This window comes from Chanodichthys erythropterus, chromosome 17 (genome assembly GCF_024489055.1).
Source record: "Chanodichthys erythropterus isolate Z2021 chromosome 17, ASM2448905v1, whole genome shotgun sequence".
Lineage (NCBI taxonomy): Eukaryota > Metazoa > Chordata > Actinopteri > Cypriniformes > Xenocyprididae > Chanodichthys > Chanodichthys erythropterus.
The window spans coordinates 20,393,352-20,406,968 of record NC_090237.1 but is presented as its reverse complement, the minus strand read 5'-3'; the positions used below and the strand labels follow the sequence as shown (position 1 = coordinate 20,406,968).

The 13,617-nt window shown below is 45.4% G+C and overlaps 1 protein-coding gene across 1 annotated transcript in view; it reads right to left on the bottom strand.

The window, feature by feature from the left end:
• ankrd13b (ankyrin repeat domain 13B) overlaps positions 1-12,276 on the bottom strand; it is a 45,342-nt gene extending 33,066 nt beyond the window's left edge. Inside the window, exon 1 of the mRNA XM_067365460.1 lies at positions 12,169-12,276. Within this exon, the coding sequence (XP_067221561.1) occupies positions 12,169-12,276 (108 nt within the window). The remainder of the gene's footprint in view (positions 1-12,168) is intronic.
• Positions 12,277-13,617: the final 1,341 nt, after the last annotated feature.

Here is a 13,617-nt window from a genome sequence, read left to right as displayed (position 1 = left end):
AATCTGACTGTGCCGGTGATGACTTTTCCTTTGCTTTACTCCGGTAAATGCCACAGTGCTGCTGGGTTGAGATAAGCAAAAGAGGAAGTGAGAGGTCATGGTGAAACTCTTTCTACAACTCGAATTCCTGAAATGTTGGAGTTTTCAAATCACATGAGCCAATATTCACAATAGAACATAGATAACATAAATGTTTAAACTGAGATTTTTATGCATTTTATAAAATTTTATGCACAAAATGAGCTCATTTCAAATTTGATGCCTGCTACAGGTCTCAAAATAGTTGGGATGGGGGCATGTTTACCATGGTGTAGCATCTCCTCTTTTCAAAACATTGGTCCCATTCTAGGTTTCCAGCAGCTGAAGAGTTTGTGGTCATTTTTGACGTATTTTTCGTTTAATGATGCACCAAATGTTCTCAATAGGTGAAAGATGTGAACTGCAGGCAGGCCAATTCAGCACCCGGACTCTTCTATGACAAAGCCATGCTGTTGTAATAGCTGCAGTATGTGGTTTTGCATTGTCCTGCTGAAATACACAAGGCCTTCCCTGAAATAGACATCATCTGGTGGGGAGTATATGTTGCTCTAAAACCTTTATATACCTTTCAGCATTCATAGTGCCTTCCAAAACATGCAAGCTGCCCATACCGTATGCACTTATACACCCCCCCATACCATCAAAGATTCTGGCTTTTGAACTGAATTCTGAAAACACTCTGGAAGGTCTCCCTCCTCTTTAGCCCGGAGGACACGGTGGCCATGATTTCCAACAAGAATGTCAAATTTGGTCTCGTCTGACCATAGAACACTTTGAAACAGTCCATTTTAAATGAGCCTTGGCCCACAGGACACGACGGCTCTTCTGGACCATGTTCACATATGGCTTCCTTTTTGCATGACAGAACTTTAGTTGGTATCTGCAGATGGCACGGTGGATTGTGTTTACCGACAGTGGTTTCTGGAAGTATTCCTGGGCCCATTTAGTAATATCATTGACACAATCTGAATGCAGTGTCGTCTGAGGGTCCGAAGACCACGGGCATCCAATAAAGGTCTTCGGCCTTGTCCCTTATGCACAGAGATTTCTCCAGATTCTCTGAATATTTTGATGATGTTATGCACTGTAGATGATAAGATTTGCAAAGCTTTTGCAATTTGATGCTGAGGAACATTAAAAGTTAAAGTATTCCACAATCTTTTTACACACTCTTTCACAGATTGGAGAGCCTCCGCCCTCAATTAACTTAATTTGTTAAAATATTGGCTCATGTGATTTATTCAAATTTAAAAAACCCAACATTTCCGGAATTCGGGTTGTATGTGTTACGGGTGGCTGGTAGAGAGATGAGGCAGATACGGATTCCCACGATAATAGAGACTTTACTTCAAACAATGGCAATGAACAACAGACAGACACCTTAACAAAACAGAGAACGGACGAGGAGTGAAGGGAGTGAGTGCAATATAAAGGGAGTGCTAACAATAGAGTCCAGGTGCAGGTGATGAGTGATGATGAGGAACTGACGAGGGAAGTGAGTGCAGGTGTGGAGAACAGGAGGATTCTGGGAAATGGAGTCCAGGGAAACAAGGGATCTGTAACAGTACCTCCCCCTCCCGGTAGGCGCGTCCTCGCGACGTAGATGTAACAACCGGGAGGGGGGCGGGCGCCCTGGAGACCTCAAACCGGAGCAGGGGAAGGAGTAAACTGGAGTGGAGGTCTCCAGGGCAGGTCCAAAAACCATGGCGGGTCAGGAGCCGTGGGCAGCCATGGGGGGTCAGGAGCCGTGGGCAGCCATGGCGGGTCAGGAGCCGTGGGCAGCCATGGGGGGTCAGGAGCCGTGGGCAGCCATGGCGGGTCAGGTGCAGCGGGCAGCCATGGCGGGTCAGGTGCAGCGGGCAGACATGCAGCGGGCATACATGGCGGGTCAGGTGCAGCGGGCAGCCATGGCGGGTCAGGTGCAGCGGGCAGCCATGGCGGGTCAGGAGCCGAAGCCTTCGAGGCGTTGAGCCCAGGCGTCGCTGAAGGACTGGCGGGTGATGGCGGAACCGAAGGCTCCGCCGACCGAAGCGCAGCCGGGGCTCCAGAAGGCCGCAGTGCAAGCAGAAGGACAGCCAACAAAACGAACACCGGGGGGAGTGAGGAGGCCAACTGAATCCGAGGGACGGAGTGACGGAGCGGAGACGGAGGAGTGAAGTCCAGAGGGGAGGGCAGGCTGAAGAATGACCAAGGTGTGAATGGAGGCAGGATGGAGACTGGTGAAGCTGGAGGACTGATGGGCAACGGTGGAGCAGAGGGAGGTTGGAGCCGGGGTGAAGGTAATCGCCCAGAGGTCCGAGGTGGAGATCTGGGCGAGGGGGCTTGAGGTGGAGGTGCAGTATAGACATGACTTGGAGGAGGCGGGAGAGGGAGGCAGGGAGGGAAAACAGTCCTTGGGCTGGAGAGTTCAATCACAGAGACCATACTAGGAGCGGCAGGCTCGGCGGCGGCGGCTGGAGCGGCAGGCTCGGCGGCGGCGGCTGGAGCTGAGGGCTCGGCGGCGGCGGCTGGAGCTGAGGGCTCGTAGGCGTCGGAGACTGGAGAACTTTGCTCGGCGGCGGAGACTGGAGAACTTTGCTCGGCGGCGGAGACTGGAGAACTTTGCTCGGCGGCGGAGACTGGAGAACTTTGCTCGGCGGCGGAGACTGGAGAACTTTGCTCGGCGGCGGAGACTGGAGAACTTTGCTCGGCGGCGGAGACTGGAGAACTTTGCTCGGCGGCGGAGACTGGAGAACTTTGCTCGGCGGCGGAGACTGGAGAACTTTGCTCGGCGGCGGAGACTGGAGAACTTTGCTCGGCGGCGGAGACTGGAGAACTTTGCTCGGCGGCGGAGACTGGAGAAACTTGCTCGGCGGCGGAGACTGGAGAACTTTGCTCGGCGGCGGAGACTGGAGAACTTTGCTCGGCGGCGGAGACTGGAGAACTTTGCTCGGCGGCGGAGACTGGAGAACTTTGCTCGGCGGCGGAGACTGGAGAACTTTGCTCGGCGGCGGAGACTGGAGAACTTTGCTCGGCGGCGGAGACTGGAGAACTTTGCTCGGCGGCGGAGACTGGAGAACTTTGCTCGGCGGCGGAGACTGGAGAACTTTGCTCGGCGGCGGAGACTGGAGAACTTTGCTCGGCGGCGGAGACTGGAGAACTTTGCTCGGCGGCGGAGACTGGAGAACTTTGCTCGGCGGCGGAGACTGGAGAACTTTTGCTCGGCGGCGGAGACTGGAGAACTTTGCTCGGCGGCGGAGACTGGAGAACTTTGCTCGGCGGCGGAGACTGGAGAACTTTGCTCGGCGGCGGAGACTGGAGAACTTTGCTCGGCGGCGGAGACTGGAGAACTTTGCTCGGCGGCGGAGACTGGAGAACTTTGCTCGGCGGCGGAGACTGGAGAACTTTGCTCGGCGGCGGAGACTGGAGAACTTGGCTCGGCGGCGGAGACTGGAGAACTTGGCTCGGCGGCGGAGACTGGAGAACTTGGCTCGGAGGAGACTGGAGAACTTGGCTCGGAGGAGACTGGAGAACTTGGCTCGGAGGAGACTGGAGAACTTGGCTCGGCGGAGACTGGGGTTGAGGGCCATTTCATCCCCTCAAATACAATTAAAATCCCCACAGGCACTGGAGCTGGCTCTGTGGGGACTGGAGCTGGCTCTGGAGATACTGGAGCTGGCTCTGGAGATACTGGAGCTGGCTCTGGAGATACTGGAGCTGGCTCTGGAGATACTGGAGCTGGCTCTGGAGATACTGGAGCTGGCTCTGGAGATACTGGAGCGGGCTCTGGAGACACTGGAGCGGGCTCTGGAGACACTGGAGCGGGCTCTGGAGACACTGGAGCGGGCTCTGGAGACACTGGAGCGGGCTCTGGAGATACTGGAGCGGGCTCTGGAGATACTGAAGCGGGCTCTGGAGATACTGGAGCGGGCTCTGGAGATACTGGAGCGGGCTCTGGAGATACTGGAGCGGGCTCTGGAGATACTGGAGCGGGCTCTGGGGACATTGGGGCCGCTTTCTTCCTCCTCCTCCGCTTACTGGGCCCAGTAGCGGAATATGGGTCCAGCCTGGGGCAGGCAGGGAGTTCGCTGGAGCGGTGTGCGGAGGAAGCCGGAGGTTGACTAACTGGCCCGGCCAACCGTGTTTCTTGGATGGACCGGACGACAACACTGATCCTGAACCTCTTTCACTAAGAATTTGGAGCCATTCAACCACAAAATTAAATTGATAGTTTCGCTTAAGGAGAAACAAAAAACAGGTTCATCAAAACGGATAGTGTCGTCATCCAATCCATCCAAAAACAGGGAGATCAACTGAGCGTCGGGCCAGTTAGACAAGTAAGCAAGCTCAACGAACTCCTCCACATACCTCTCCAGCGAACGTCCTACCTGCAGGAGCCCGATAATGCGTTCGCTGGCTGTTAGGGTGAGAGGCGATGGAGGAGCTGGATCCAGGGAGCTGGGGAAAGTCTCCATTTTTTTTTTTTCGTGGAAAATCCGGTCGGTTTAGGTCCGTTCTTCTGTTACGGGTGGCTGGTAGAGAGATGAGGCAGATACGGATTCCCACGATAATAGAGACTTTACTTCAAACAATGGCAATGAACAACAGACAGACACCTTAACAAAACAGAGAACGGACGAGGAGTGAAGGGAGTGAGTGCAATATAAAGGGAGTGCTAACAATAGAGTCCAGGTGCAGGTGATGAGTGATGATGAGGAACTGACGAGGGAAGTGAGTGCAGGTGTGGAGAACAGGAGGATTCTGGGAAATGGAGTCCAGGGAAACAAGGGATCTGTAACAGTATGTTAAAAGGGATAGTTCACTCAAAAATTATATTTAAAAATATCATATATATATATATATATATATATATATATATATATATATATATATATATAATGAAAGTTAGTGGGTTCCAAAACCACACTGGCTTTCCTTGTATTGACAAAAACATTTTGCCAAAATGTCAGGTTGGCGACCAGTGTTATTTTAGTTACTATTATAGTAATTATTTAAATATAAAATTATATTTTGAATTAGCTTTTATTTATATATTTTCATTTTTATTTAATATGTGATTTTGTAAATTTTATTATCAGGTAAGATTTTATTTTTTTGTTTTTCTTCTATTATTTCTTTATTTTAATGAATGGAAACAGTTTTTAATAGTTGTAATTTTTGTTTTAGTTAACAATAACACTAGGAGAGTGAAGGCCAACATGGCCGAGTAAATGCTGACAGAATTCTTCATTTTTGGGGGAACTATCCCTTTAAAAGGATAATAATGACGCACTGGGTGTTATACATCCTACGGTTTTCACACTACATGGTTTGAGTTTATGTTTGCATATCCAAATTAGAATAGGGGAATGTTCAGTGGAAAAACAAACATCTATGTAAATCACAGAGATGAATAGTGCTGATGAATTAGAGCCTTGTAGTATTCTCTAGTATCCAGCACAAGTCAGACGCCTACACAGGTCATGTACAATAGTTTGATTTTTGTGCGCCTAGCCTATGTTTGATTGTGTGTTCCTACTTATTATTTAAAGATCATAAATCGCTTTATTCAGATCATAAACTCTAATAGAACCATACACAATCTAATATACGAGAAACTCTGATTAACTATTACTTAGGCTAAGTAATAGCGGTCAGTTAAATGCGGTAATTCACTATTAGCTAGGGGTTGAAGATTTTTTAAAGTCGCCGTTTATGTGATTAAAGTCGAGCTGACCTCGACTAGTCGATGATGATGTCATTAATGAACAAATAAGATTTTGCAAGTATTTTGACCCTTTGCCTAGCATACAACGTTGATGATGGATTTCCCAATAAAACTGCAATTGGATCTTAATAAAGTCTCAGAGCATTCCGTGACAGAAAAACTCGATCAACTTCAGATCCAGCAGTATGGGGATTCAAATTGTTCCTCTGGCCGCTAAGAAATAGCAGATGGCTCTACTTCGGGCTTTGACTGCTGGGATGGAGGTAGGAGGCTTTGCCCAGACTTTTTGGACCATGGCGGTGGGCTGGGTTATAATGATGTGGCACTGAAGGATATCTTTAATGATTGCCTTGATGACTCTTTACCTCTATGGGAGATGGGTGGACTTAAGATCCTGGATTTTTGGGGCTTCATCAGATTTCTCCATCATCGAAGTCAATGGGCAACACCAGGTCCACCAGAATCATTTTGCAGAGACTTTCTAACTGTCCCTGCCTCACTGAGTCAAGACCCTGGCCTTCTAAATCCCACTAGGAGGTGCAGGGTAAAGAGAAAGAGGAAAGCTTGTGAGTCCGCTCCAGCCGGGGAGCCCTCTCCAGTCCGTGAGTCCATTCCAGAGCCCTCTTTAGCCCGTGAGTCCGCTCCAGCAAATGAGTCCACTCCAGTCTGTGAGTCCGCTCCAGCCCATGAGTACACTCCAGAGCCCTCCCCAGTCCATGAGTCCGTTCCAGAGCCCTCTCCAGCCGGTGAGTCCGTTTCAGAGCCCTCTCCAGTCCGTGAGTCCATTCCAGAGCTCTCTCCAGCCTGTGAGTCCACTCCAAAACTAAGATGCTGCCACGCCTGAGCCCTCAGCCGAGATGGCTGCCATGCCTGGGCCCACAGCCGAGGTGGCTGCCATGCCTGAACCCTCAGCCGAGATGGCTGCCACGTCTGAGCCCTCAGTCGAGATGGCTGCCATGCCTGAGCTTTCAGAAATGGCAGCACTGACCATTATGGCCATAGCCATTTGGTGTGTGTGGGCTGTGCACACATCAGTTCCAGCCCATGAGCCCACTACAGAGCCCGCTCTGGTCCATGAGTTCACTCCAGAGTTTGCCTGTCCTAGAGGCCAGCCTTGAGACAGAGGAGTTCCCTGTCTGCCTTGATACAACCAAGGAGGTCATCCCTGAGTTCCCTGTCTGCCTTGATACGACCACAGAGATCGTCCCTGAGTTCCCTATCTGCCCTGTTATGCCCAAGGGGGTCGTCCCTGAGTCCCCTGTTAGCCCTGATATGACCACGAGGGTGGTTCCTGAGTTTCCTGTCTGCCTCGAAACGACCGTAGAAGTCATTCCTGAACTGTCTGCCTGCCTCAATATGACCAGGTCACTGGAGGTCACTCTGGGTAATGCCTTGGAGGGTGTTCCTGAGCTCCCTATCTGCCCTGTTACGACCAAGGGGGTCGTCCCTGAGTCCCCTGTCAGCCCTGATATGACCACAAGGGTGGTTCCTGAGTTTCCTGTCTGCCTCGAAACGACCAAAGAGGTAATTCCTGAACTGTCTGCCTGCCTCAATATGACCAGGTCACTGGAAGTCACTCTGGGCAATGCCTTGGAGGGTGTTCCTGAGCTCCCTGCCTGTCCTGTTATGGTCTCTGTGCCTTATGTTTCAGTTTTGCCTAGTCAGCTGTGTTGGCCTCTAGATCCTCCTGATCCACCATGGGGGTCCTCAGTTCCGTCTACACTGCAGTGGTGGTCGTCTGCGCCACCGTAGGGATCTTCAAGCCTGTCTGCACTGCACGTCTGCACTGCTATGGTTGTCGTCTGCGCCACCGTGGGGATGTTCAAGCTCGTCTGCACTGCTGTGGTGGTCGTCTGCACCACCCTGGGGATCTTCAAGCCGGTCTGCACTGCTTTGGTGGTCGTCTGCGCCACCATGGGGATCTTCAAGCCTATCTGCACTGCTGTGTTGGTCATCTGCTTCGCCATGGGGTCCTTCAAGCCCGTTTGTGCTGCTGTGGTGGCAGCCTGCCCCACGCTGGCCGCCTGTAAAGCCTTCGTCCCTGGTTCCCCTGCCCCTCCACAGACCACCATCCCTCCCCTGATCCTCCTCCATTCCACCTCCCTCCTGAAATTTTTGTTTTGTTTTGGCCCTTGTGGAGGGTCTGGAATCTGCTCCTTAAAGGGGGTAATGTCATGATCACCTTGATAGCCACCAGAGGGCACTCCACCCCGAACTGTTGTCACTATCACGGACTCCAATTCCCATAACCCACTGCCTGGACTTATCTGCCATAATTGCTTTCAGTTGTTTTCACTCATCTTGTTAGTTTCTGCCTATTTATTTTGGTTGTTTCTGTCATTCGTCATCAAGTCTCAGAGCATTCTGTGACAGTATACTTGATAAAATGAACTTGAAGTATACTTCTTTTTCGTAAGGGTAGTGATGTCACTAACCCAGGAAGAAGCTCATTGTAGTCCCTACCAGCCATTTGTTGTATAGTCCTTAAAAATCGATTTCTTTAAAAGAAAATATCTCCCTTTGCTTTGAACTATGAGCATCCTAACTTTGCAGATGTTGTTTACCACTTTGAAGCGTCATGGCAGAGCATTAAATTCAACTAGTTGATTAGTCTGTGCAACCCCTAGCTAATCAATAATATTTTTTTCATACTCCCCAGAAGAACTACTATACAGGTTCATAATTAATATAATGTGAATAATGCATAATGTATTTTGTAACCTTATAAAGACCTCAAAAGACTTCAATAGTCGAGTTAAATAAAAACGACCCAGCAGGTTGGGCAAACATTTAACCCAAATGCTGGGTTAAAACAACCCAATTGCTGGGTTTGTCCATTTTCAACCCAACTTGGGTTGTTTTTAACCTAGCATTTTTAAAAGTGTAAAATGTTAATATTGCGTTACTCGTTTGTTCCTGTGTAGTTATTCATTAATGACAGAACAGTATTCTAGTGTTACCAAAGCTTCTTATAAATGAACCAAATCTCAGCAACCCCCTCCCCACTGCCTAACGTTCGTCCCCTGTGAGAACTCTCTGTCGCAATTAGTGTTGGGTTACGGGTGGAGTGCAGGAAGGCTGAGCATTGAAGAAGAGAGGTAGTATATCAAACAAAAAAACTGAACAGATGTGCGGACAAAGGCAAAGTGCTGATGGAGGGCCGCAGGTAAAGAAATTGCCACCGTGTTGTTGCGTATTTGCTGAGGCACTGCTGACTTCACTCAAAAGAATACAAATCAGCTCAACAATTTCTCTTATTTTTGGACTCTGTTCTGTAAATACATCAGCCAGCAGTGCTCTTCTCTCTGCTTTCCTCATTCAATCACCCATCCATTCTCCATTCGCTCTTTTTCAATTTCCTGCCGTTCTCCTCCAAGCTGTCATCTGTCCACTTCCTCCCCCGTGACTGTTTTATGGCACTGTCAAAGCAAACTGCAAATTGCGCTCCTTTTCCCTTCGGTAACTTCTTTTTCCCTCTTCCTCCACCACCCGATCTCTTTGCTATTCAAGTCCCCCGCTCTTCTCTGTCCTAATAGCTTAAGTTTCCCCTCTTTGTTCTTTCACTGACACCTAACATCTACCCCATAATCCTGTGTGCTGGTGCAGCAACTTTTCCCCTTGTCAGGGTGGCTACGTGCCTCATTCACTGGAGAGGAACAATCGAGACAGCATTGACCTCCCTTCGCGCCTCGTGCCGTCCCTGGGGGGACTCGGTTTGACTCATCGAACCTACCGTGCCAAACGTGGCTAGATTATGCTGTCAGCGGCCTGTAAATCAACTAAACTGGAAGTGCTTTATATTGCAGTGATCATCAAGAGGGTTAGGGGTCTGAATTATTACCGTCAGCCTGAGCCATAAAAACCGGCAGAGGAACAAGATGGCTGATAGTGAGTTACAGTTTGTTTGGGGTTTGGAAAGATAGAATTATGAATGGTTGCTGTAACTGTGATGGATGACTTTGTCCAAATGAGTTATAGTTATTTACTCATAAGACAGAGAGTTAGACTAGTCAAAGTCTGACAAGGAGCATACACTCTTAAAAATAAAGGGTTTTTATTGGCATCTGGTTCAATGAAGATCCTTTAACATTCATGGAACCTTTTCATTGCACACAAGGTTGTTTATAGTGGAAAAGGGTTCTTTAGATTATTAAAATGTTCTTAACACTAAGAAAAAATGTTCTTTTAAGAACTGTTCACTGAAAGGTTCTTTGGTGAACCTAAAAATTGTTCTTCTATGGCATCACTGTGAAAACTTTTAGAACCTTTATTTTTATTATGGCCTTGATGCAACCTGAAATGGACATTTAATTCAGCTCCACAATCTCAATTAGTCTTCTTACATAAACTTCTGTTTGTTACAGAAAAATGCATTTTTTCTTTTGTCAAATCAATTTCAATAATTAATGTGGTTCAGATAACATAATATTTTGAGTTTCTGATGATTAAACCAATCGCCTTCATTGTATTAACTCAAATTTTTAATTTCAATGAACTCAAAATTTTAAGGCAACCAGGTAACTTACTTTTTTAAATTAAACCAACAATTCTTTTTTTACAGTGTACTGATGCGACTTTAACTTTAAAATAGGAGTAGCTTGACGTGTTACCCCAACAAATTGTGTATAATTTAATGAAATCATTGTTTATTATAAAATGTATGGATGTATATGTTTTAATGAGTCAATTTTTTCACCTATTTTTCATCTATTTTGCAATTTTTACCCTTCTTTGTCTGTTGGTATAGTTGTTTTTCCCTTAGACTATAGATGAATGTCACTTTGATTTGTGGACTATTTCTACAAAATCAGTGGATTAATGTTGCATTAAGGTTGTGATGTAAGTGAAGTAGAGACAGATATTTTCTTCCGTATTGTAATGTACATCTAAATGGATTATCGGGGAAAAAAAATGTAGGGCAGGGACTTCAATCAGTCGATCGTTGATTGAATAGAGGCAGATCTGAATGCGAGCTTGCAGTCGATTGTAAGGAAGAGGCGGCTGTCATTTGACTGGAAGTAACATTCAGATTAAAGTTTAAGAGGTCAAACAAACTGTAAAAAAAATGCATGGATGAATCATTTACAATAAGATCAATAACATGCATTTAGAAAATACCTAGGGTGAATTTTCATGTCATGCCTACTTGAATAACCTTTTGAAGATGGTTAATCATAAAGAATCAGTCTTCTACAAAATGAACCTGTATATGAGCTATTGAACTTTAGAGTGTAGTCAGTGATTCTGTCATACATGCTGATGCTGCTCACTGCACCATGTGAAAGAGCGTCTCCTGCTGCCATTGGTGGCTTATTATTTCTTAATATCTCATATGTGTTGTAATCAAATAGAGTTTCTGATAGGCTAGTATTAATATAATAAAATAGGTTTAACATAACAAAAATTCAATTCTAGAACACAATTCTATTCTATTAATGAATAAAAATAGAACAGATAACACAACGGAATGGGTCTTTAATGTATAGGCTACTATTGTGCTGATATTATCAATAGGTACTGTACAATGTTTTCCTTTATTTAACATTTTACTATGATTGCAATATAATCAAATCAGTACAAAACTTGAACTTTAGCTTTGTGAAATAGAATAAAATGTGACTGAGATAAATTAACCAGCCATGTTTTAATCAGTCTGTTTGCTTAGTGTGCCTATATTTTCTATTTATTTATTTTATTTAATCCAACGTCCTTTGGCCTGTTTGTAGTTCTGCACAGTAGTATCAAATTTAAATTAATTACAAAATAATTCCACACTGATTCATGGAATACTGTATTGGATTAATAATTCTTTTGAAGAAGGCTGATCAGAAAGACAAACACACCCTCTCCTGACACACCATCTATCCTCAGGAACTGTGAGTGGTGAACGTAGGCTGATCTGTAAGCATCATTCACCCACAGCCTTTGTATGCAATGGCACTTTATTCTGCAGCCTCTCTGTTTAAACCATCTCAGATCGAAATAAAATTCAATTGCATTTCTGATCATGTTTCCGCATTAAATTGACAGGCGCGTAACATGAGCAGATTTGGAGAATAGGGCTGTGTCGAAACCTAGTGAGCTACCTACCTAGACAGCATTTTTACGCGTTCGAATTCGAATACGATACGCCCAAAATGCGGTCTAGGTAGGCAACTCACTAGGTTTGAAGACACAGGGTGTGAGGTTTTTTGACATGAATTTCTGTTTGTAGTAGACATATCAGCAAGTAAATAACCACTTATCTGAATGGGTATGAAACTAATGAATCCAGAAAACAACGAAGAGTCACTTTTCGCCCTTGCTTTACAGATTACAAGCCGAATGAAGTACCAGAATCAGTTTTCTCAGTCAAACGCACGGGCCGTTCCTCACAGCATCATCCGCCGCGATACAGGCACGCGGAAACGAACGCGTCTTACCTGCTCGCGCGCTGAGAGCTCTTTCTCCAGCTGCCGGTGTTTGTTATGCCACACCAGATAATGTAGGTGATAGCGACTCTTGTCCGGAGTTTTTCTGGCAGAAATCATCCTCAGTGCATAGTTCGCTGCTGCTCTCTCCCCCGTTCCGTTTCCCTGGTTTTGTGCGGTATCAGTTACTTTTGTAAAGGGCGCGTGCTATATTATTATTGCTGAGACGACCGATAAGGGCATTTATCTCCCTTTTCGTATTCAGCATCCCTTTTTGCATAGTAGCTTCTCATTTAACGTCTTGAAAGGCAATTTAAAGCTAACGCGTGTGCACGAACGCTCTCCGTTGTGTTCTTCACTCCTCCTAGTCTCTTCTCCCTCTCCTCTCTCACTCAAACGCGAGCGCGCACACGCACGCTCGCGGAGGCTGAGGCAGGGCTCTCAAAAGCGACTCGTACCTGTGAGCCATTGAACTTCTGTGTGTGATTCTGTCATACATGCTGATGCTGCTCACTGCGCCATGGGAGAGGATATAGAGAGAACATCTCATTCTGCCATCTGTCTTAATATTTCTTAATATATATATATATATATATATATATATATATATATATATATATATATATATATATATATAAACAGAACATAAATTCAATTCTAGATTAGAATTCTATTCTTTTAACAGAATGGAACAGATATACAATGAAACAGAGGCTACTATTGTGCTGATTTTTATCAATTTCTATAGGCCTATATTAAATACCAATGTGTTCCTTTATCATCCAGACTAGACTAAACTGTATTGCAATAAGATCAAATCATTTAGTACAAAACTTGAACTTCTGCTTCATGAAATATAATAAAATGTATAACTGAGATAAACTTAACCAGTCATATTTTAATCTGACTGCTTTAACTGGTCTACTATCAAAATAAATGTCTCATGACTTCAATAGAATCAAATAGTTTTATTCAGTAGTATCTTAAAACTTCGATACTTAAAATACAATAGAATATTTTCAATTGTGATGACAATATTAATATCTATTGTGGAACGTATACCTATATCCATATCATTCATCCACCATTTAAACCAGATTAGACTTTAATATTAGCCACATACTGCAATATGATCAAATATTGAAGATTATTAAAGGGATAGTTAATCCAAAAATGTAAATTCTGTCATCATTTACTCAACCAAGCAGATCTCGCCCCCCACTGACTAGGAAAAAGACATACTATGGTAGTCAATGGGGGGCGAGATCTGCTTGGTTACAAACAAATATCTTCCTTTGTGATCAGCAGAACAAAGAAATTTATACAGGTTAGGAACAACTTGAGGCAGAGTAAATGATGACAGAATTTGCATTTTTTTTAATATTTAATATTGCTTTCTCACATAAAACATGATCACAATACATAAACATGTAAGTACTCACATGTGTTGCCAGTGGAAAT